Source organism: Saccopteryx leptura, chromosome 3, assembly GCF_036850995.1.
Source record: "Saccopteryx leptura isolate mSacLep1 chromosome 3, mSacLep1_pri_phased_curated, whole genome shotgun sequence".
NCBI lineage: Eukaryota > Metazoa > Chordata > Mammalia > Chiroptera > Emballonuridae > Saccopteryx > Saccopteryx leptura.
Genome location: NC_089505.1, coordinates 330,501,855 through 330,525,130, shown reverse-complemented (window position 1 = coordinate 330,525,130; position 23,276 = coordinate 330,501,855). Strand labels below are relative to the sequence as shown.

At 39.9% G+C, this 23,276-nt stretch overlaps 1 protein-coding gene, 1 non-coding gene and 1 pseudogene across 4 annotated transcripts in view; all 3 read right to left on the bottom strand.

Annotated features, from left to right (window-relative positions):
- Positions 1–23,276, bottom strand: part of INTS8 (integrator complex subunit 8) — a 70,816-nt gene that overhangs the window by 25,198 nt on the left and 22,342 nt on the right. For all 3 annotated transcript variants that reach the window (XM_066379142.1, XM_066379141.1, XM_066379143.1), the window contains exons 11-15: positions 15,965–16,035; positions 14,618–14,793; positions 13,389–13,522; positions 8,364–8,474; positions 1,273–1,474 (exon numbers count right to left, since the gene is read on the bottom strand). In XM_066379142.1, the coding sequence (XP_066235239.1) occupies positions 1,273–1,474; positions 8,364–8,474; positions 13,389–13,522; positions 14,618–14,793; positions 15,965–16,035 (694 nt within the window). The remainder of the gene's footprint in view (positions 1–1,272; positions 1,475–8,363; positions 8,475–13,388; positions 13,523–14,617; positions 14,794–15,964; positions 16,036–23,276) is intronic.
- TRNAA-GGC (transfer RNA alanine (anticodon GGC)) lies at positions 8,178–8,253 on the bottom strand. Its single transcript has one exon. It is a non-coding gene; the product is annotated as a tRNA-Ala (tRNA).
- On the bottom strand, positions 11,625–12,473 carry LOC136397501 (histone-binding protein RBBP4 pseudogene; annotated as a pseudogene).

The window sequence follows — 23,276 nt, the reverse complement described above, 5'->3', positions numbered from 1 at the left end:
ATGCGGGAGTCTGTCTCTCTGCCTCCCTGCTTTTCACTTCAGAAAAATACAAAAATAAATAAATAAATAAAATAAAGGAAGAGGCTCCTTTAAAAAAGAAAAGAACATATATATACACAGTAGCATGTCAGTCAACGGTTAGTGCCAGCATATTAAATCAATTATTATGATTAAATGAGCATTAGAGCTCCAAGGTATTCTATCTACAGAGTGCTAAAATGTTGTAATTTCTGCTAGAAATCAAAATGCAGTAACAATTAAATGCATTCAAAAGACCCCAGAGGGCCGCAGCCATTTGTTTTGACACATTATTAGCACCTTCCTTCACACTTTAACTTTACTGTTTACAACATTAAATGTGCACAGTATGATTTAATTGTTCTAAAGACTCTATTATTAAAATGTGAAATTAAGAAACTGCTTTAACTAAGCAACATTTAGATATGCAGATGATAATTTATAGGACAAGCTCCTTTTCATATTAGATATTTACCTTTAGATTTGGACACATGAGGTCTGTTCCTAAAGTGGCCACAAGTGCATTCCTGACCTAGAGGCAATCATTTTGAGGGCATTCTATGATTGTAACGAGGAAATAAATCTTCAACATGTACATTTAAGGACAATGACTGTTTTAACAGAGTAGCTTCAAATCTTAATATAGTTTCTGTAGTGTAATGTCCCCTCACTACCCGAAACCTCAGAATGTGAGCTGACTTAGAGATAGGGTCTTTGCAGATGTACTTAGTTAAGGTGAGGTCATACTAAATTAGAGCAGAACCTAAATCCAGTGATTGGTGCCTTGTAAGAAGAAAGGACACACACACACATACAAGAATGCCATATAAAGATAAAGAAAAAATGAAAAATAAAAAAAAAAAGGAAGAAAAGGGAGAGACAAAGACTGGAGTGATCTAAGAAGAGGCAAAGAAGTATTCTTCCTTGCCTCTTTTTGAAGGTATAGAACCTTCAAAAGGAGTATGGTCCAACAGACAACTTTATTTCAGACATCTAGTCTTTAAATTATGAGAGAATAAATTTCTGTAGTTTCAAATTATCTGTCTGTAGTACTCTGCTATAATAATCTTAGAAAATAAATAGTTTCCTACATTTTCCTCAGTGGTCTCATGTGAAGTCCACATGTGAATTGTTTCAGGAGAGAAATAACTTTTTTATATATAGTAAAAAAAAGTCAAGTCAATGTTCTTTTAGACTCTCCTCACAATTACTTGAGTAATGAATTTCTGAAATGTAGCTTTGTGAAAGTCTTACCAGGAAGCCTCATTTCCAGATATCCTCGCACCCTACTAATAAGATCAGAAGGAGGTCTCTCTCCTGATTGCCCCGTTCCAGCTTCGTGTGTATAAATATCCAAAAGCAGCATTTCATTCAGCATGACCTGACGAAGTTTGGGTGAGAACTCTGTTACCAACTCCAAACAAGCAGCAAATAGCTGTTTAGCATGGGAAAAGTCCTACAAAAAGAAATAACAAACAGCCCTTGAGTCAAAAAATACGTATGAGTACAGAGCAATGAGAAATATTCATTTAAATGACTGACTTTTATCTCAGAGAATGAGGCTAAATTCTTAAAGTGTTTATCACCTCTGTATTGTTGACTTATTCTAATACTTTTTATATTTTTTAAAAACATCCAATAATCAATATAAAATACACGCCATAGCACTAAACAAGTTTTACATAAATTAGAAAACAAAAAAGTTTTTACATAAATTATACATATTGTGTATATATTATACAGGTGTAAAATTCCATGATAAGCATGCATCTCTATCCACCTAGATATTCAGAATTAGACCTTAAATTCTTCAACAAAGTTACACATTTCAAAATCTTTACACACACTATTAATCTACATTTGACTAATGAATCAAATAAATCAAATCAACTACAATGCAAGCCCTTTCCTACACATCTCCTAATTTTCCCACAGAACAGTCTTCCCCATTACTCTCCCTCCACAGGCCTTTCAGGTCTACAATGTGGCTTCTACCCTCCATCCCCCATCATAATGAAGAAACAGCTCATTAAACAAAGATCTCTAATTGTCCAATCTACTGAACACTTTCCAATTACCTTACTGAACTTTTCCAGACATTCCCTATTATGACTCTACGTGTACCTGGTCCTCACACCCATCACACCACTCTTTCTTGGACCCAATGCTGCACCCCCAGGCTCTGTACAGTCTCCCTAGATGATTTCTGATGACTCCCAAATCTGTATCTCCAGCCCAGACCACTCTCCAACCTTCAGGTTCATGTGTCTAATCGTAGGCCCAAAGTAAACCCTGTAAAAATGAACTAATAATGTGCCTTTCAAAAATGTCTTTCTCTGCGCAATCACTTGTTGGGACTCCCATCTGTTCTTTGACACTCAAATGAGAAACCACAGTATAATCCTCAATCCTTTCTCCCTCCTGCCTTCCACAGCAAATGAGTTAGCAATCAATTATCAATTCTAGTTTTACATCTTAAAGATTTCTCTACTATGTTCGCTTCTGTCCTTTCTACCATCTGTGCCACTTACTAGCTGTGTGACCTTGGACAATTTAGTTATCTTGGAGTCTCTAATTTCTCTCTTATAAAACGGAGATAACACTTCCAGTCAGGACGGTGATATAGGGAAATGTGGAACTCGCCTCTTTCCACAACTACACCAAATGACAACTGAACTACAAAACCACCACCATGGAAAACCACCTGAAATCCGCCTGAACAGAAGTTCTTTAACTAGGGAATTAAAGAAAAAGCCATGTGGTGACTGGTAAGAGGAATGGATGGGCTGGTCCTACATCCGCATGTGGCTGACAAAAATCTGAAGGGATCTCAGCTGCAGGGGTTCCCCCCAATGAGTGAGGGGTCCCTGCCCAACACCAGAAACCCAGCCCAGGGTTCCAGTGCAGATGGCTTTGTAGCTCAGGCCAGGTGGCCCTGGGCACAACACAGGCGGCGGCTGACCTTAGCCTGCACCTCTAGAAACAGTACACCCTGTGGACAGTTTCAGACCATGCTGAAGCACCACCACCCAACCACCTCCACAAGAAACACACCAAAGGGGCAGCCTCAGCAGGCACCAGAGCCCCACTGAAGTAAGCCCAGCTCTGTGGGCACAGCTGATCCTCCACCATGGTCCGAAGTCTGGTAGTCACAGCCAGTCCTTGTAGGTGATCGGCCTGTGGGTAAAACCCTCCTACAACATGCCAACAACCACCAAAGCTCAACTACAACAGAAAAGTACACACAGCCCACAAGGGGAGCACACCTCGGACGCCCATCTTGGGTGACAGGAAAGGCTGTTCCAGCGAACCCCACAGAAAACTACTACATTAGACCACTCTACCAACCCTGGGAGACTAGCAGCTCCACCTAATACAAAGAAGTGCACACAGCGATGTGGCCAAAATGAGGAGAAAAATACCTGCCTCAAACGAAAGGACAGAACAAAACTCCAGAAAAAGAACTAAACAAAATGGAGACAAGCAATCTACTAGATGCAGAGTTCAAACCACTGCTGATAAGGATGATCAATTAACATAGTGAGAACTTCAACAGCATAAAAAAGGACCAGTCAGAAATTAAGGAAACACTAACCAAAATGAAGAATAATTTATAGGGAATCAATAGTAGAGCAGATGAAGCTGAGAAGCAAAAACACCCAATCAGAACAGAAAAAAGAAAAAAGAACCCTCCTAAAAATGGAGATAGTGTAAGAAGCCTCTAGGATAACTTCAAGAATACTATCACATCATGGGGATGCCAGAAGGTAAAAAAAAGAGAGCAAGAATTGAAAACCAAATGGAAAAAAATGACAGAAAATGTTCCTAACTTGATGAAGGAAATAGAAATACATGTCTGGGAAGGGCAGAATCCCAAACAAGAGGCCCACACCAAGACACATCATAATTAAAATGCAAAAGGCTGAAGACAAAGAAAGCAGCAAGAGAAAAACCATTTGTAACCTACAAGGGAGTGCCCATAAGACTGACAGCTGACTTCTTAGCAGAAACTTTGCAGGTCAAAAGGGAGTGGCAAGAAATATTCAAGGTGATGAAAAGCAAGAACCTAACAAGATTACTCTACCCAACAAAGCTGTCATTTAGAATCGAAGGACAGATAAAGAGCTTCCCAGACAAGAAAAAGCTAAAGGAGTTCATCATCACCAAACCAGCATTATATAAAATGTCAAAGGTTCTTTAAGAAGGAAAAAGAAAATCAAACATATGAGCAAAATGGCAATAAATACATATTTACCACAACTGAATCTAAAAACAACAAATAAATAAACAAGAAAAGCAGAAACAGATTCATACATACAGGGAACATTCGGATAGTTGCCAGATTGGGGGAGGGGGGGTATTGGGAGAACAGATGAAAAGGCAAAGGGATTAAATACAATTTGATTACAGAATAGCCATGGTGATGTAAAGTACCACACAAGGTAGGCAGTCATTAATATTCTAAAACTTATGTATGGTTTCAGATGAGTGCAAGATTTATTGGAATGATCACTTAGTTATGCAATGTCTAATCACTGGGGTGTGTACCTGAAACTAATATAATAATGTATATCAATTTAACTGAAAAATTTTTTAAATGATTTAAAAAATGACAACACTTTCTGCAGTCTTTTCTTTCTTTTTTTTTTGAAGAAAAATGTATATGAATATTGCAGAATATTCTCTGAGCCCAGTAAATGGTATTTTAGGAGTGGAAGGAGAAAAGTTCCCTAAGACATGCCCCTTATTATAAACTTTTCAGTCACATAAACAACTGTCTAGAGCAGGCATCCCCAAACTATGGCCCGCGGGCCGCATGCAGCCCCGAGGCCAGTTATCCGGCCCCCACTGCACTTCTGGAAGGGGCACCTCTTTCATTGGTGGTCAGTGAGAGGAGCATAGTTCCCATTGAAATACTGGTCAGTTTGTTGATTTAAATTTACTTGTTCTTTATTTTAAATATTGTATTTGTTCCTGTTTTGTTTTTGTTTTTTTACTTTAGAATAAGATATATGCAGTGTGCATAGGGATTTGATCATAGTTTTTTTTATAGTCCGGCCCTCCAACGGTCTGAGGGACAGTGAACTGGCCCCCTGTGTAAAAAGTTTGGGGACCCCTGGTCTAGAGCTTTGTTGTGCAACATAGTAGCCACTAGCTATGCGTGGCTATTGAGCATGTGAATTGTGACCAGTCCAAACTGGGAAGTGCTGTAAGTATAAAACACTCACTGGATTTTGAGTGAAAACGTAAGTGCACAATAAAACAATATTTTTAAAAAGCAAAATATATCAATTTTTATATTGTTGATATTTTGTGATGACAAGTTTAAATCTATTAGGTTAAAATACATTAATAAAATCAATTTCACCTTTTTTGTACTTCTAAAAATGTGACTACTAGAAAAGTATAAATTATACATCTAGTTTGCATGGTATTTTCATTTGGGCACTATTGATCTAGAACAGCAGTTCTCAGTTTCCGATTCCAGTTCCATAGATCTAAGATGGGACCCAACAACTTGCATTTCTAACAAGTTCCCAAATGTTGCCAAAACTGTTGACACAAAGACTGTACTTTGAGAATCACTGGTTTAGAGCACTACCTTCAAAAGTGTTTTTGCTCATTGTCCTCTTAGAACCATTTACATAAAGTATTCACTTCCCTGTACAAATTTTTAAGTTGAGAAGTTTAACTTTTCCTAAGACAAGTTTAAAGAGTTACAAAGTTTAAGATGCTAAAGTATATGTAAATCCTGAGTTTCTGAATATTGAATTACACTTTATTTCTATTTTAAAACATATAGGCATTTAGAAATAAATCCGATAAAATATGTGCAATATTTGTGTGCTGAAAATTAAAAAATGCTGAAGAGATAAATGAATAAATAAAGAGATATACTGTGGTCATAGACTGAAAGACTCAATATTGTCAGCTATCAGTTATTCCCAAATTGATTTATAGATTTATTTCGGTCTGAATCAAAATTCCAGCAGGCCTTTTTTTTAATAAGAAACTGAAAAGATGATTCTAAAATTTGTATGAAAAAGCAAAGGACCTAAAATAGCCAAAATTATTTTGAAATAAAGTAGGTCCTCAAATAACATCCTTTCATTATAATGTTGAAGGGGGAAAAGCATAACTCCCAGCTGGGGCTACTATCTGTGTGGAGTCTGCATGTTGCCCCCTGTCTATGTGGGTTTTCTCTGGTACTGTGTTTCCTTTCCTATCTCAAAAATGTGCAGGAGAGGTAAACTGGCAAGGCTCCAGTGTCCCAGGCTCAGTAAACACAGGGGGGGTGTGAGGAACACCCTGGGACGGAAGGGCACCCTGTCCAGGTCTGGTTCCTGCCTTATGCTCTGAGCTGCTGAGGGAGACTTTGGCCACCCATGATCCTGAACTGGAACAAGCCAGTCTTACTTGCTTTTATTAACTTTATTAAATGTATATATAGCTCACATTTATTTCAATGTTTAATATTAGTAGTGTCTGGGGTCTTTATTTAGAAGTTTGGTTATCATTTTGTGACCGTATGCCATAAGAAAACTTAACTTTTTTTTTTTCTTTTCCAAGTAAGGATGGGAGATACAGTGACAAACTCCCACATGAGCCCTGAGTGGGATCCACCCAGCAACCCCCATCTGGGGCTGATGCTCTGCCCATCTAGGGCCATGCTCACAACCAGAGCTATTTTTAGTGCCTAAGGTGGAGGCTCCAAAGAGCCATCCTCAGCGCCCAGACAGATGAGCTCAAACCAATCAAGCCATGGCTCCAGGAGGTGAAGAGGCAGAGAAAGAGAGAGAGAGAGAGAGAGAAAGGAGAAGGGGAGGGGTGGAGATGCAGATGGCCGCTTCTCCTGTGTGCCTTGATCAGGTATTGAACCCAGAACATCCATATAATGGGCTGACGCTCTACCACTGAGCCAACCGGCCTGGGCCTTAACTCTTGTTCATATCTACAATTAGCCTATAATAAAACTGGTTTTATTACAGGTTGTTTCACTTAAAATCAGTTTCTGAGAACCTATCAACAATGTCAACAAAACTGGAGGTCTTACAGCAGTTGGTTTCAAAACTTACTATCAAGCTAGAGTATGGCTTTTCCCCCTACCCATCTATTTTTAAGTAAGCTGGAAAGGGACAATTATGAAAAAGGGAATAGAATGATAATGAAGAAACAATATGATATGTGAACTATAAATATTTTCAGGCAGATCAATTTCAGGAAAGAGAAGTTGAAAAGCTGGAAACTGCTTCTTTTAAAACTATGATGTCTCAAATCTTAAAGACTTCCAGCTGGTAGAACATCAGTCTGGAAAAACCAACTACCCTACCTTAACCAAAGCTCACAGGGGTCTTTACAGGCTCCCATTTAGTCTCATCATCTGTCTCACCTCACATAACAAATGAGTATTTGCATACTGCTTTTAGTCTACTTGTATACCATCCTATTTTTTATCATTGAGCTTTCTTCATGGCATCAACCTCTTCACCTAGCTAACTTATTAAACCTCAGGTACAGCACAGGATTTTCACCTTCCAACTACTATCTTCAACCTCCCTAACAAATTTACTATCAGTTGAACACTTATATCATTTAATCTCACTTATGTCTCAAATTTGCAAACTCCTAATGTAAAATAAGCTATAAAAATAATTTCAAGGGATTTTGTTTTGTTTTTATAGTCTGGAACACAATCTTTACTAAATGAATCCTAAAGGATACAAATAACTTTTCATGTTCTCTAAATATTGAAAAAAGGAATAGACCAGTATCCCTATAGATAGTTTGGTATAGATACAAGGGTAAAGGAGAAAAAAAAACCAAAACACTTTTTCAAGTATTCTTTTAGGGATATGATTATCTTTTTTTTTTCCTCCTTTTTTCTGAAGCTGGAAATGGGGAGGCAGTCAGACAAACTCCCGCATGCACCCGACCGGGATCCAGCAGCCATGCCCACCAGGGGGCGATGCTCTGCCCATCTGGGGCGTTGCTCTGCCACAACCAGAACCATTCTAGCATCTGAGGCAGAGGCCACAGAGCCATCCTCAGCGCCCGGGCCAACCTTGCTCCAATGGAGCCTTGGCTGTGGGAGGGGAAGAGAGAGACAGAGAGGAAGGAGAGGAGGAGGGGTAGAGAAGCAGATGGGCATTTCTCCTGTGTGCCCTGGCCGGGAATCGAACCCGGGACTCCGGCATGCCAGGCCAACGCTCTACCACTGAGCCAACCAGCCAGGGCCAGATTATCATTTTAAGATCAGGAAAATATAACAGATTCTGTTTTCTGCCTTTCATGCTAAAATTAATAAAGCATATTCTTAACCAATAATTGATGTACACTTTACTCACCATAACAGTACTGCAGTGTAAACCTTTGGCCATTAGAATGTACACCAAATCCCTTGTTAAACTGTCCTTGATTCCCAGGATAACACCACTATAGACAGAAGGTACTTCCCACTAGAAGAAATAAAAATATATAAATATACACAATTAGAGAAAGCCAAGTCTAGATAAAAGTCTTTCAATTGTCTTTGATCACATTTAAAAAATCATTCAGGGGCCTTTTTGTTTTTTTAGTGAGAGAAAGAGAGAGAGACAGACAGACAGACAAACAGGAAGGGAGAGAGATGAGAAGCATCAATTCTTCAGTGCAGCACCTTAGTTGTTCATTGATTGCTTTCTCATATGTGCCTTGACCAGCGGGCTACAGCCAAGCCCAAGTGACTCCCTGCTTAAGCCAGCAACCTTAGGCTTTAAGCCAGTGAACCTGGGGTTTGAACCTGGATCCTCTGCCTCCCAGGCCAACACTCTATCTACTGCACCACTAACTGGTCAGGCTCAGAGGTCATTTTTTAATTTTTTTTTTTTTTTTTTTTTAATCTTTCTGAAGCTAGAAACGGGGAAAGACAGTCAGACAGACTCCTGCATGCGCCCGACCGGGATCCACCCAGCACGCCCACCAGGGGCGACGCTCTGCCGCAACCAGAGCCACTCTAGCGCCTGGGGCAGAGGCCAAGGAGCCATCCCCAGCGCCTGGGCCATCTTTGCTCCAATGGAGCCTCGGCTGCGGGAGGGGAAGAGAGAGACAGAGAGGAAGGAGGGGGGGGTGGAGAAGCAAATGGGCGCTTCTCCTATGTGCCCTGGCCGGGAATCGAACCCGGGTCCCCCACACGCCAGGCCGACGCTCTACTGCTGAGCCAACCGGCCAGGGCCCAGAGGTCATTTTTTAAAAAGAAAATGACAGCAAACAGCCTGACCTGTGGTGGCAGTGTGTATGTAGACTGTCAACCTGGAAGGCTAAGGTCGCTAGTTCGAAACCCCAGCTTGCCCCATCAAGGCTCACAGGAGAAGCAACCAATGAATAACTTAAGTAAAGCAACTAGAATCTTGCTCCCTCTCTCTCTCACTCCCCCTCTCTCTAAAATTAATAGAATCTTTAAAAAATAAATTGTTAAAAAAAGAAAAAAAAATGACATCCACAATGAAATGCTAATCAAAATGAACATATTTACTATAGTGAGTCAGTAATAAATAATTAAACTGACTGAAACTTTCTGAAGGATACAAAAAAAAAAAAAAAATGAAAACAGCCCTGGCCAGTTGGCTCAGTGGAACAGCATCAGCCTGGCACATGGATGTCCCAGGTTTGATTGCTAGTCAGAGCACACAGGAGAAGCAACCATCCACTTCTCCACCCCCCCTTTTCTCTCCTTCTCTCTCTCTCACCCTCTCCCACAGCCATGACTTGATTGGTTCCACTACATCAGCCCCAGACACTGAGGATGGCTCTGTGGGGCTTCCACCTCAGGTGCTAAAAATAACTCTGGTTGCGAACATGGACCCAGAGAGGCAGAGCATCTCTCCCAGACAGGGTGGATCCTGGTCAGGGCACATGTGGAAGTCTATCTCCCCTTCTCTAACTTGGAAAAGAAGAAAATATATTAAAATAAAAAGTAAAAAAACAAAGGAGTATATGTATTAACTTATGTAATCCTCACTACAAAACTATGAAGTAGTTATCTCCCTTTTATAGATGAGAAAACTGAGGCAGACAGATGTTAAATAACTTAAGATTATACAGCTAGTAAGTAAAAAACTGGAATTTAAATTCAGACAGTATCAGAATTCCCTCTCTTAAATATTATGCTATACTTATCTATGAAAATGAACAGTAATGACAATGTCCACACTTATGAAGCCCACTAATGTTCATAGCAATTTTCCATTTCACTTCACTCAATGTTTAAGTGTCATAAATACACATGAATTTCTGACAGCTTTTCTACTGTTTTCAAAAGAGGAATATACAGTTAACAGAAGCACTGCCATATTACTTAATTTCTCCTGTATCATGGGCTATTTCCCTTGTATCTCTAGCTAAAATGATGTTTTAAAAGCTATTTTCATTTGCACCTCCATGCAGGGAAACTTTGAATAGATAACCTCAGAATCAGATAAAACATTAGCTGGGTATTTGGGTTCTTTTTTTAAATCCAAGATTAATTTAATTTTAAAAACAAATACAAGCTATGACCTCTTCTCAACTTAACTGGACAACCTACCCATGGCATACCTGTCAGGTAAAAACATACATCTTTACAACTTAGTGGTCCAAGGTTTTTTTGAATATCCATTTCACAGAAAGGAAAGAAATAATAAGGCAAAACTGTAAGGGGAAAGGAATATGTAGCTCTGATTTAACTCAAGAAACTCAGAGGAGACTGGTCTGCAGAGGAAAACGTGCGCCTGGGAAGTCGGGGTGAAGGTCTGGAGTAGGATTCCCAGGACCTGTATCTCCCGATTCCTGAACAACAGCGACGTCTTCCAACACTTACACTTCATGGCTCAGACCTCACCTCACTTGGCTCTATTCCTTCCTTACTTCTAGCCTTTATTTAAATAAAGTTGAGGCACAGTACAATGAAGGAAAATAAAGTAGGCCCACATAATATTCCCTTTGCAGTGGCTACTTTAGATCTTTGTTACTAGAAAATTCCTCGGCCCTGGCCGTTTGGCTCAGCGGTAGAGCTAGAGCGTCGGCCTGGCGTGCGGGGGACCCGGGTTCGATTCCCGGCCAGGGCACATAGGAGAAGCGCCTATTTGCTTCTCCACCCCCCCCCCTCCTTCCTCTCTGTCTCTCTCTTCCCCTCCCGCAGCCAAGGCTCCATTGGAGCAAAGATGGCCCGGGCGCTGGGGATGGCTCCTTGGCCTCTGCCCCAGGCGCTGGAGTGGCTCTGGTCGCAGCAGAGCGATGCCCCGGAGGGGCAGAGCATCGCCCCCTGGTGGGCAGAGCGTCACCCCTGGTGGATCCCGGTCGAGCGCATGCGGGAGTCTGTCTGACTGTCTCTCCCCGTTTCCAGCTTCAGAAAAAAGAAAAAAAAAAAAGAAAGAAAGAAAATTCCTCAATAAAATTTAAATGTAAGTCTTTGGCTTTGCTAAATTAAGTCCCCAGTTAATATTTAGAAAACACTCAGTTTGGGCTAACAGCATAGTTGATGGTGTCTATTATAGAGGGATAGCTGAACAAAACCTGTCTCTCAAAACCAGTGTTAAATCGATCTCAGGGTTGACGGAAAAAAGGGACTCTAAAACCACAAGTCTATGTATCTAAGATCCCTGTCCTTCTGGATCCACACTTCCTCAGGGTCTGCATCATTACAAATGTTCTCTGACATTTGCCACACCTGTCTGATGTTGTCTTCTGACACAGAAAAGATCACTGAAGGTTCACTAGGATTCCAGGAGAAATCAGGTATTTTGGCAGTGTGACCACCACGAATAAACAGCAACTCCAGCGGCCAATCTTCTGCACCTTCCAGGGGTTGTTCCACTACAATTTTACTTAACTCCCAGATGCTCAGTCTGCGATCAATACCACTGAAAGCCCAAACTAGTCTCACTGTGAGGCAACCACTGAATCTGGAATATTTCATCCTTATGTGATTGAAAGGCATGCAACTTAAGTTTCAGATTTCTCAGCTCTCACAAGACAACAGTCCTATCAGCTAATTCTGTGGCAAGAATAAACTCACCATAAGGATTCAAAGAAAGGCAGTTTCCTTCAGCAGTGGTGAGCATCAACTGAGTGGCTCAGTCTAGAAGTACTGTTTAAAACAAGTATTCCAGATCATAAGTTTCTGATCATCAGGAAATAACCCAAACAGAGATTCATGAAGCAGATGCCAGGAAACATCTCCTAATACTGCTATGTCCTGTAAAGATGATCTTTGCATCCACTGCTTCCTTCGCAACAGCACTGATATCCCCTAGGGAGATGGTGTGGTCATCGGAAACACTAAGTAAGTACCCACTGAGTTTTGGCTTCCAAGAAAGCCCACAGCCTTCATTCTGACGTCCACAAAGACTCAAGTCTGAGCTGCACTCCCCAGAAGGATCTGGCTTAGAAGGATGTTTTACAGAGTTAAAAACAAGAACAGCAGCATCCGTGTCAGCCATGACAGGCAGGCAGGCAAGTCAGAGGAATCTCCGGTCAAGCATTGTGGGAGTGGCGGAGAGGATGAGGGCATTTGCGCTGCCTAGCTGGGTGTTTCTAAATTAATATCTACAGCCAAAAACATCTATAAAGAAGTTTTAATAAACTGTTTCAAAGCTATAGGTTTTAGACCTAAAAAGGTATTATAAAACAAAACTAAAAATACTCTATTAAGCACGTAGCGATTATTAGCTACAGACTGCATAAATGATATACCTTATACATAAAATTATAGCAAAATGTAAAGTGTATGTAGATACTTTAATAATAAGTGGAATATAAACTCATTGTTAGAGGTTACAGACTTAATAGTATCTTTTTTTTTTTTTTTTTTTAGGGGGGGGGGAGAGAGAGAGAGAGAGAAAGAGAAGGGGGAGGAGCAGGAAGCATCAACTCCCATATGTGCCTTGACCAGGCAAGCCAGGGTTTTGAACCGGCAACCTCAGTGTTTCCAGGTTGACGCTTTATCCACTGCGCCACCACAGGTCAGGCATAGTATCCTTTTTGACACTTTTTATTTCTTTGTCAATTGATATTCAAGGTGCAATTATTGTTGTGTGAAGGTCCTAAAATTGTTGACAAATAAGAGGACCTTATTCTCAAAAGGTGAAGCAACAACTCTTCTATTAAATTATACCAGAAGACAGGGTAATTTTATCTGTTTTGTTTTTTACAGAGAGAAGGAAGGGAGGGAGGGAGGGAAGGAAACGGAAGTGGGGTAGGAAGTCTACTCGTAGCAGTAGTTGCTTCTTCTATGTGCCTGACTGGACAAGTCCAAGGTTTTGAACTGGCTACCTCAGCAGTCCAGGTCAGTGCTTTATACACTGTACCACCACAGGTCAGGCTATTTTATCTGTTCTTGACAGATGGTTTCTTACCTTATTAGACACAGTCCAGAATTGGCGCTCTGATGTCATACCATGTAATTCAATTAAAATCTGTCTAATCCTCCAGGGATCCACTGACAATATCAGCTGATGCTCCAACTGGCCAATGTTGACACTTGCTGAGGCTAAGAAAGAAGAGATTTTTGTTTAAATAATGATTTGATTCAAAGGTACATATAATCCTAAAAGTATGATAATTTATTGAAATTATGTACATTTATAATTATTTCTATGGCAAAAACAGCTCTCATCTTGAGAACTAACTCATCAATATAATGTAATTTACACATTAACTTTATCCTCATAGAAAACCTATCACAATTTGTATTATGTCTATAGTTAATAAATGCATTTGATAAATAAAGATGATGAAAATATAAACAAAGGTAAAAATCAAGAACTATTTCTTGGAAATAACTATGGTAAATACGGAAAAAAATAGCTATGTAGACAGTCTTCTACTTTTGAACATGTGTTAACAAAAACATGTATAAGTAAAATAAATGTTAATTTTCAGTAATAAATATTTAGAATGTGTGGTTTTTGAAGGAAGAGAAAAAGGAGAAAGAAAAGGTATTACCTTCCCAAAGAAACAAGAAATGATCATTAAAATCCCAAATTACAACTCAGCTTTCAGATAGTCTTCAATAATCCATTTCCAGCATTTTATGTTAATCTTTTTCTTTACAACTGAACAGGCAACGTTTAAATCTAGTGAGCTTCAGAGGAGCTAAAATTTTGTCTTTTTGTTAAATCAACTGAATTGTTTCCACCTATATTAACTTTTGAAATTTATGACTTTAAATTAACAGCACTGTATTTTCTTACATTTATAAAATAAGAGAAAAAAATGGAAGAAAATTAGATAAGGCAAAAATGCAATACTGCCAAAGCTAAATGTTTAGCCAATAGGTAGTATCAAAGTGATACAGGCTGAACTGCATGAAAGCCTGTACTTCTTTATGGTCTTAGCATACTCTACCAATCCTACCTCACCTCTTACTGGTACCTCCCAAGAACATATCAGCAACAGTAACCTCGGTAGGCCTAATTCTCCAATTAACTTCTTAAATAGAAATATAATTATGAAATACAGGTGAACTTTTATTAATTACCATCATAAATGTAAATTAAAACAATTAAGGGGGCACCCTCAAATATACTGAGGGACACACAGAGGGGCAAAGTGTGCCAACATTTTAGCAGACTAGAGAGCTAACCTGGGATATCATAAAATGAAGTCACAGGTTTAATGCACAGATTTACTCTAGGGGATCTTTTCCTCATCTGATCAACAAGTAGCTTTCGTTCTTCATCTTTCAACAATGTAATGAAAAGCTCATGTGAAGAAATCATGAAAACATACTGCAGATCTTCCAACCCCAGACACACATTCCTAGATCAGTAAGAAATATGGTAAAACAAAAAGTATATTATTTAGTTTGGCGAAAAACAATAATATTATCCAATTTTTATTAAACCATTTAACAAATCACCATTTCATAAACCGTATAACAATATTTTGAAATATTAAAAATTTCAGCCCTGGCCTGACCTGTGGTGGCGCAGTGGATAAAGCGTCGACCTGGAAATGCTGAGATCGCCGGTTCGAAACCCTGGGCTTGCCTGGTCAAGGCACATATGGGAGTTGATGCTTCCAGCTCTTCCCCCCCCTCTGTCTCTCCTCTCTCTCTCTCTCTCCCTCTCCTCTCTAAAATGAATAAATAAATAAAAATTTTTAAACAAATAAAAATTTCAGCCCTGGCCAGTGGCTCAGTGGACAGAGTGTTAGCCAGCATATGGACATCCTGGGTTCAATTTCCAGTCAGGGCACAGAAGAGATACAACCACCTACTTCCCTTCCCCTGCCCCTTCCCCTTCTTCTTTCTCTCACTCTCTATCCTCCCACAGCCATGGCTCAATTGATTTGAGAGCACGGGCCCCAGGCGCTGAGGATGGCTCCAGCTCCATGCAGCCTCCACCTTGGTGCTAAAAATAGCTTGGTTGCAAGCATCAGCCCAAGATGGGCAGAACATCTGCCCCAGTCGGAGGTTGCTGGGTGGATCCCAGTCAGGGTACATGCAGGCTCTGTTTTTCTTTTTTTTTTTTTTTTTTTAATATTTTATTGATTTTTTTAGAGAGAGAGGAGTGAGAGAGACAGAGAGAGAGAGAGAAGGGGGAGGAGCAGGAAGCTTCGACTCCCATATGTGCCTTGACCGGGCAAGCCCAAGGTTTCGAACCGGTGACCTCAGTGTTCCAGGTCGACGCTTTATCCCACTGCGCCACCACAGGTCAGGCCACAGGCTCTGTTTTTCTGTCTTCCCTCCTCTCAAAAAAAAAAAAAAAAAATTCATTTGGTCCTTATTTAAAATTGTGATGTCAGTGACACAATATAATGATAAATTTTGTGAGGCTACACTAATCTCAACTTAACCTAAACTGGTTCTCATATATTAGTTACTGCCTATCATGGAGTTCAAATATATTGTAAAAAGTAATAAAAGAAGCTTTCTTCATAGGACTAAGTTAAAAGTTAAGGGGGGAAAAAAAGAAAGAAAGATACTTACTTTAGAAAAGCAGCCATGTTTCCCTTCAAAGAATCTGAAGGTTTTTCTAAATTTATTGATCTTGAACATACCTAGAAATTTTGAGTAATTTTTATTTGAGTATGAGCACTTTAAAAAATATACACTACAGTATAAAAAATTACAATTTAAAAACAACTGAATTTTTTGGCCATATTGTCAATCATAGATTTGATTAAGTAATTTAAAAAATGATACCAAAAACCTAAATTCCATTATTAGGAAAGGAGCAAAATCTGATCATTTCAATGACCGCACATATTAATAAAAATAATCTATTTAGCATGGTATATAGTTCTCCCAGAACTTATAAATCATATTATCAACTATATGTAGTGATAAACTATAAGAATCAGTACTACTGTCAGAAAAGTAAAAAGACTCAGCTTAGCTGCAAAGGAGCATCAGTAACAGCTAATGTATATACAACCAATGGTTAAGAAATTAACCAAGGTCTAGAATATAAACTGACATATAAAGAGTAACAAAAACTAGTTATAGAAATATAACTTATCTACAAATATTCTAATATTATTATTCTGAGTTTATTCACTACATTAAGATTCCTCCCATACATTATTTACAAACCAAAATAAAATACAAAAGTCCCTAACCTCAAGAAACGGTCAATTAGTCTCTAATAAAATAAATTATAGAATGTTTAAAAAAAGAAACCCCAAAATTTAAAAAAAATGTTTGTAGCTGGATTGGTTTATAATATCTGGTCTACCAGAAAGTTCTGTCCGTTTTCGGAATAAAACAAAATACAAATTTTTCTTACCGTCAATAAACTTTATTAAATAATATAATTGCATTATTAATGATTTCTTGCCAGCGTGAGGGCAATTTGTATATCTCATTTTTGAAAAATGTTTTATCTTTTGATGTGAGAAACTGAACCAGTGCTTGTTTTATATCTTCTTCATTTTTGAAATTTTTGCCCTTCAAAAAATTTTGTAAGGACAAAAACAAGAGATAGTCGGAGGGTGCTAAGTCCAGGGAATATGGTGGATGCAACAGAATTTCCCAGCCTAGTTCTGCAATTTTTTGACAAGTCCCCAAAGCAGCATGTGGCCTGGCATTATCATGATGCAGTATGATGTTCTTCCTATTGAACATCGCCGGCCTCTTTTCTTGGACTGCTGTCTTTAAATTATCCAGTTGCTGACAATACTTCTCCGAACTGACCTTTTCGTTCGGTTTTAAAAGCTCATAATGTATTGGTCCTCGAATGTCCCACCATATACACAACATTCTCTTATTCGGAGTCAAATTTGCTTTAGAGGTGGAAGGGTTAGGTTTTCCGGGTTCACAATATGCCCTTTCCCTTACGATGTTTTCGTAGGTAATCCACTTTTCACCCCCAGTTCAAGAAGGGCTCGATTTTGTTCCGAGCAAGCAGAGATGTGCATATGACAACTCGATCATCCAAATTCTTCTGACTTACATGTGGCACCCATCTTGAATATTTCCACACCAATCCTATCTTCCAAATATGGTCTGAAATGGTTTGCTGAGCTTAATTAAACCTTTCTGCGATCTCCGATGTTGTCAGAAAAGGATCTTGCTCCAATATGGTCTTAACAACATCGTCATCAATCAAAGATGGTCGCCCAGAACGTGGCTTATCAGAAAGGTCAAAATCACCTGTTTCGAATTTTTTCTTTTTTTTTTCTGAAGCTGGAAACGGGGAGAGCCAGTCAGACAGACTCCTGTGTGCACCCGACCGGGATCCACCCGGCATGCCCACCAGGGGGCGACGCTCTGCCCACCAGGGGGCGATGCTCTGCCCCTCCGGGGCGTCGCTCTGTTGTGACCAGAGCCACTCTAGCGCCTGGGGCAGAGGCCAAGGAGTCATCCCCAGCGCCTGGGCCATCTTTGCTCCAATGGAGCCTCGGCTGCGGGAGGGGAAGAGAGAGAGAGGAAGGAGAGGGGGAGGGGTGGAGCAGATGGGCGCTCCTCCTGTGTGCCCTGGCCGGGAATCAAACCCGGGACTTCTGCACGCCAGGCCGACGCTCTACCACTGAGCCAACTGGCCAGGGCCTGTTTTGAATTTTTAGAACCATCTTCTGCATGTCCTATCAGAAACTGTACCTTCACCAAACACTTTCAGTAAATTTCTACATGCTTCTGTAGCATTTCTTCCTTGTTAAAATTCGTAGAGGCCCTGGCCGGTTGGCTCAGCGGTAGAGCGTTGGCCTAGCGTGCGGAGGACCTGGGTTCGATTCCCAGCCAGGGCACACAGGAGAAGCGCCCATTTGCTTCTCCACCCCTCCGCCGCGCCTTCCTCTCTGTCTCTCTCTTCCCCTCCCGCAGCCAAGGCTCCATTGGAGCAAAGATGGCCCGGGCGCTGGGATGGCTCTGTGGCCTCTGCCTCAGGCGCTAGAGTGGCTCTGGTGGCAACATGGCGACGCCCAGGATGGGCAGAGCATCGCCCCCTGGTGGGCAGAGCGTCGCCCCATGGTGGGCGTGCCGGGTGGATCCCGGTCGGGCACATGCAGGAGTCTGTCTGACTGTCTCTCCCCGTTTCCAGCTTCAGAAAAATGCAAAAATAAATAAATAAAATAAAATTCGTATAAAATACAGTGGCGTAAATGAACTTTATCAGTAGCCATGGGTACACTATCGCTTCACACATAAGACTAACGTGAATCAACTTTGTTTTAGTTAATTTGCTACGTCAGTATGTATACATTAAGTGATAAAAATAGAGAAGCACACATGCACCAAATAAACATGTGCTTATGTGTCGAAACTTGTTGTGATAGAAACGGACAGAACTTTCTGGTAGACCTGATATATAGTAAAAAAGTGGAAACAACCCTAAAGTCTATCAACTGATGAAGGGACATATAAAATGGACCTTGTATAGCACACCCAGATGATTGGACACACAAAAGACACTGAATAATATACCCATTCAATGGACTATTATTCAGTCATAAAAGGGAATGAAATACTAATACATGCTATAACATGAATATACATTGAAAACATTAAGTGAAAGAAGCCAGTTATAAAGAACAATATATTTTTATTTCATTCATATGCAATAACCAGAATATGCAAATCTATAGAGACAAATTAGTAGTTACCTGGGGTTGAAGGAAAATGAAAGATGACTGCTAACAGATAAAAGGTTTTGTTGCAGGGTCAAAATGTGTGGGGGTGCAATAAAAACATTCTAAATTTGATTGAAATGATGGCTGTATGACTCGGTGAGCGTACTAAAAATCATTGAACTGTACACTTTAAATGGGTAAACAGCCTGACTGGTGAAGGCGCAGTGGACAGACCATCAACCTGGGATGCTGAGGCCTAGGTTTGAAACCACAAGGTTGCAGGCTTGAGTGTGGGTTCACCAGCTTGCGTGCAGGATCATCAACATGATCCCATGGTCTCTGGCTTGTAGCCCAAGGTCAGCTGGAGTCCCCGATTAAAGGCACATATGAGAAAGCCATCAATGAACAACTAAAGTGACGCAACTATGAGTTGATGCTTCTCATCTTTCTCCCTTCCTGTCTCTCTCTTGTGCATGTATGTGCTAAAAAATTAAAAAATAAAAATAAATGGGTAAACAGTATAGCATGTAAACTATATTTGATGCAGCTGTTATTAAAAGATTAAAAAAATAACAGTATCTTTAAAATACTATGCGCCATGGCCCTGACAAGTAGGTTCAGTCGGTTAGAGCATCATCCCAAAACAACAAGGTCGTGGGTTTGATCCCTGGTCAAAGGATATACAGGAAGTAACCAATGAATGCACAACTAAGTGGAGCAACAAATGAATGCTTCTCTGGGCAAGAGAGAAGACACCCCAATTTATTTATAAGGCAAGCAGGACCATGAAACCAAAATCAAAGGCAGGACAAAACAAAAACAAAAAACAGGTGCATCAATCTCACACATGAATGTAAAAAATTCTTAAAGTATTAACTAACCAAATCCAGCAATATATATATTTAAAATATCACAACATATACCTAAAACAAATACAATTATGTGTTAATCATGGCAACTAAGATAAAAAAGATCATGACCTAACTGGGTTTATTCCAGTTAAGTAAAGATATTTTTTTAAGCAAAGATATTTTAACAATTAATATACTTCACCACATTTATACAGATTAGAAAAAAATATTAAATTATAACATTGTAATAGACATAGAGAATAAGCACTTGATAAAAATCTAAAAATCATTCATGATGAAAAAAAAAGATCCCGTGGTGAACTAAGAATAGATGAAAACTTCCTCAATTATATAAGGAGTAGCTACAAGAAAAACATAAACATCATTCCAAATGGTGAGACAGTGCAACCTTTTCCTCTCAACTGAGAATAAGACCAGGAAATGTTCCAGAGCCCCTTATACTGAATATTGTACTGGAGGTCATAGCACAATAAGAACAATTAAAAAGAAATTAAAATGAAAAAATTAGAAAAGGAAAAAAACCAAAATGCATTATTTACAGATGAAAACTGTTTATTAAAAAAATAAACTTACAGATAAATATAATTTTTAAGAGATTAGCAATGTAGTGGAAATGAAATCATTATACAAAGTTCAACTCTACCTCTATACCAATGCATAAACTATTTTAAAGCGTGCAGTAAAACGAAACAAAATAAAAAAAACAAGACCTCTATGGAAAAATTATAAAGCTTGGAAAGACATTTTAAAAACATCTAAATTAGTCAAGAGCTGTACCAATCAAGGATTAGAATACTCAGTACTATAAAGAGATTAATTCTTCTCAAATGGGTTTTTCAATGTAATGTAACTACAAACAAGAACACATCAAGGCCTATTGGTGGAACTTGACAATCTGAATCTACGGCTTACAGCAAAATGCAAAGGGTCACGCATACCAATACACCTCTGAAAACTGTGCCTCAGAAGTCAAGACACAGGAACACTGACGTATAAATTGACAAATGGAAAAGTATCACAGAATAGAGCCCAGAAATAGGCCACACACACTTGGCATTCAACAAAAGTAGCACTGGAGATTGACAGAAAAAAGATGTACCATTCAGTAAATGACAGGAAAACAAATGGACAGTCAATGGGGGGGGAATAGTCTGATGCTATTCCCCCCACTTCACATGACACCGAAAAAAGCAACTGTAAGTGGATTAAAGACCTAAATGTGAAAGGTAGGCTGTTATATAGCTTTTAGAAGATAAACTGTCAGACTATCTTCATGACCACAGGATAGGAAAAGCTTTCTTCAATAAGATACAGAAATCATGAATCTTTTCCTTTATAAATGTTTTATTAAAATTAAGAGCTTTTAAAACAATAAAAATAAAGTTAAAACAAAAGTCAAACTCAAAGGAGATCCCACAAGATATAAAATTGGTAAAGCACAGAAGATATAAAGAACTACCAAAAAAAAATTCTGCAAAAACACCCCCAAAAAATGCAATAGAAAAATGAGGCATACCCCTTGGAACAGATACCTCAAAAAACAAAATCTGTATGAGCAAACATAAGTGAAAAGCTAGTAAATTCCTTAGTAATTGGGAAATGGAAATTTAAAACTCAATGAGATACAGTACCATTATACAATGACCTGACAGGCAAATCTGAAAATACCAAGTCTGGTAAGAATGCTGACCAGTGAGAGTTCTCATGCATACTAGTGCCAAACACACTTTAATATTATAATGTAATACACTTTCTCTACATGTTCCAAGACAGACGTGTGTGTGTGTGTATCCATGTCTGTTTCAAGCAGCACAATAGCCAGAAACTATAAAAATAAATGCCCTTCACCATAAGAATAAACTGTGCCATGGTCAGGCACCTTAGAGGTCCCTGGCCAGTTGACTCAGTGGGGAGAGAACAGGCCCGGCATGCGGATATTCCAGGTTTGCTTTCCAGTCAGGATACACGTGAGAAGTAACCATTTGCTTCTCTTCCCCTCTCTCTTTCCCCTCGCAGCCAGTGGCTCAACTGGTTCCAGTTTCAGTCCCAGACACTGAGGATAACTTGGCCAGTCCAAAAATTAGCCTCAGGCGCTGAGGATAGCTCAGTTGATTCAAGCATTAGCCCCAGACAAGGGTTGCCAGGGAGAGCCCAGTAGAGGTGCATGTGAGAGACTGTCTCACTATCTCCCCTCCTCACTTAAAATACAGATTTAAAATTAATTCCACCTAAAAAAAAAACCCACCTTACAGCAATGTGAAAAAAACTGAATCTGCATTAAACTACTTGGAAAAAAACCTCACAAATGTTTAGTGAAAGAAAATGAGTAATTTTGTATGATTTCATTTATATAAAGTTCAAAACAGGAAAATTAAAGAATATTTTTAAAGGTGTATACAAAGGTGATACAACTGTAAAGAAAAGCGAGGAAATGATTATGATTCTAAGGCAGGACAGGGGCCTCCTCATGGGAGGCAGAAGGGGTTTCGTGAGAAGCCTAAGGACTTTTAGAGTGTTGACAATGTTGCACTTTGGAACTAAGTGGTATTAATTATGCTTTATGTACTTCTCTCAATCAATGTCTATTACATTAAAACTATTAAAGAAAGAGGCTGAAAGATCCAGTAAAAACTCAGACTCTAGAACAGGGGTCCCCAAACTACGGCCCGCGGGCCGCATGCGGCTGCCTGAGGCCATTTATCCGACCCCCGCCGCACTTCCGGAAGGGGGCACCTCTTTTATTGGTGGTCAGTGAGAGGAGCATAGTTCCCATTGAAATACTGGTCCGTTTGTTGATTTAAATTTACTTGTTCTTTATTTTAAATATTGTATTTGTTCCTGTTTTGTTTTTTTACTTTAAAATAAGATATGTGCAGTGTGCATAGGGATTTGTTCCTAGTTTTTTTTATAGTCCAGCCCTCCAACGGTCTGAGGGACAGTGAACTGGCCCCCTGTGTAAAAAGTTTGGGGACGCCTGCTCTAGAACTCATGAGAGGCCAGAGGTATGATTTGAGGATTTTTTGGTTTTTGGGGTTTTTTTTTGTATTTTTCTGAAGCTGGAAACGGGGAGAGACAGACAGACTCCCGCATGCGCCCCACCGGGATCCACCCGGCACGCCCACCAGGGGGCGTAGCTCTGTTGCGACCAGAGCCACTCTAGCACCTGGGGCAGAGACCAAGGAGCCATCCCCAGCGCCCGGGCCATCTTTGCTCCAATAGAGCCTCGCTGTGGGAGGGGAAGAGAGAGACAGAGGGGTGGAGAAGCAGATGGGCGCTTCTCCTGTGTGCCCTGGCCAGGAATCGAACCTGGGACTCCCGCACGCCAGGCCGACGCTCTACCACTGAGCCAACTGGCCAGGG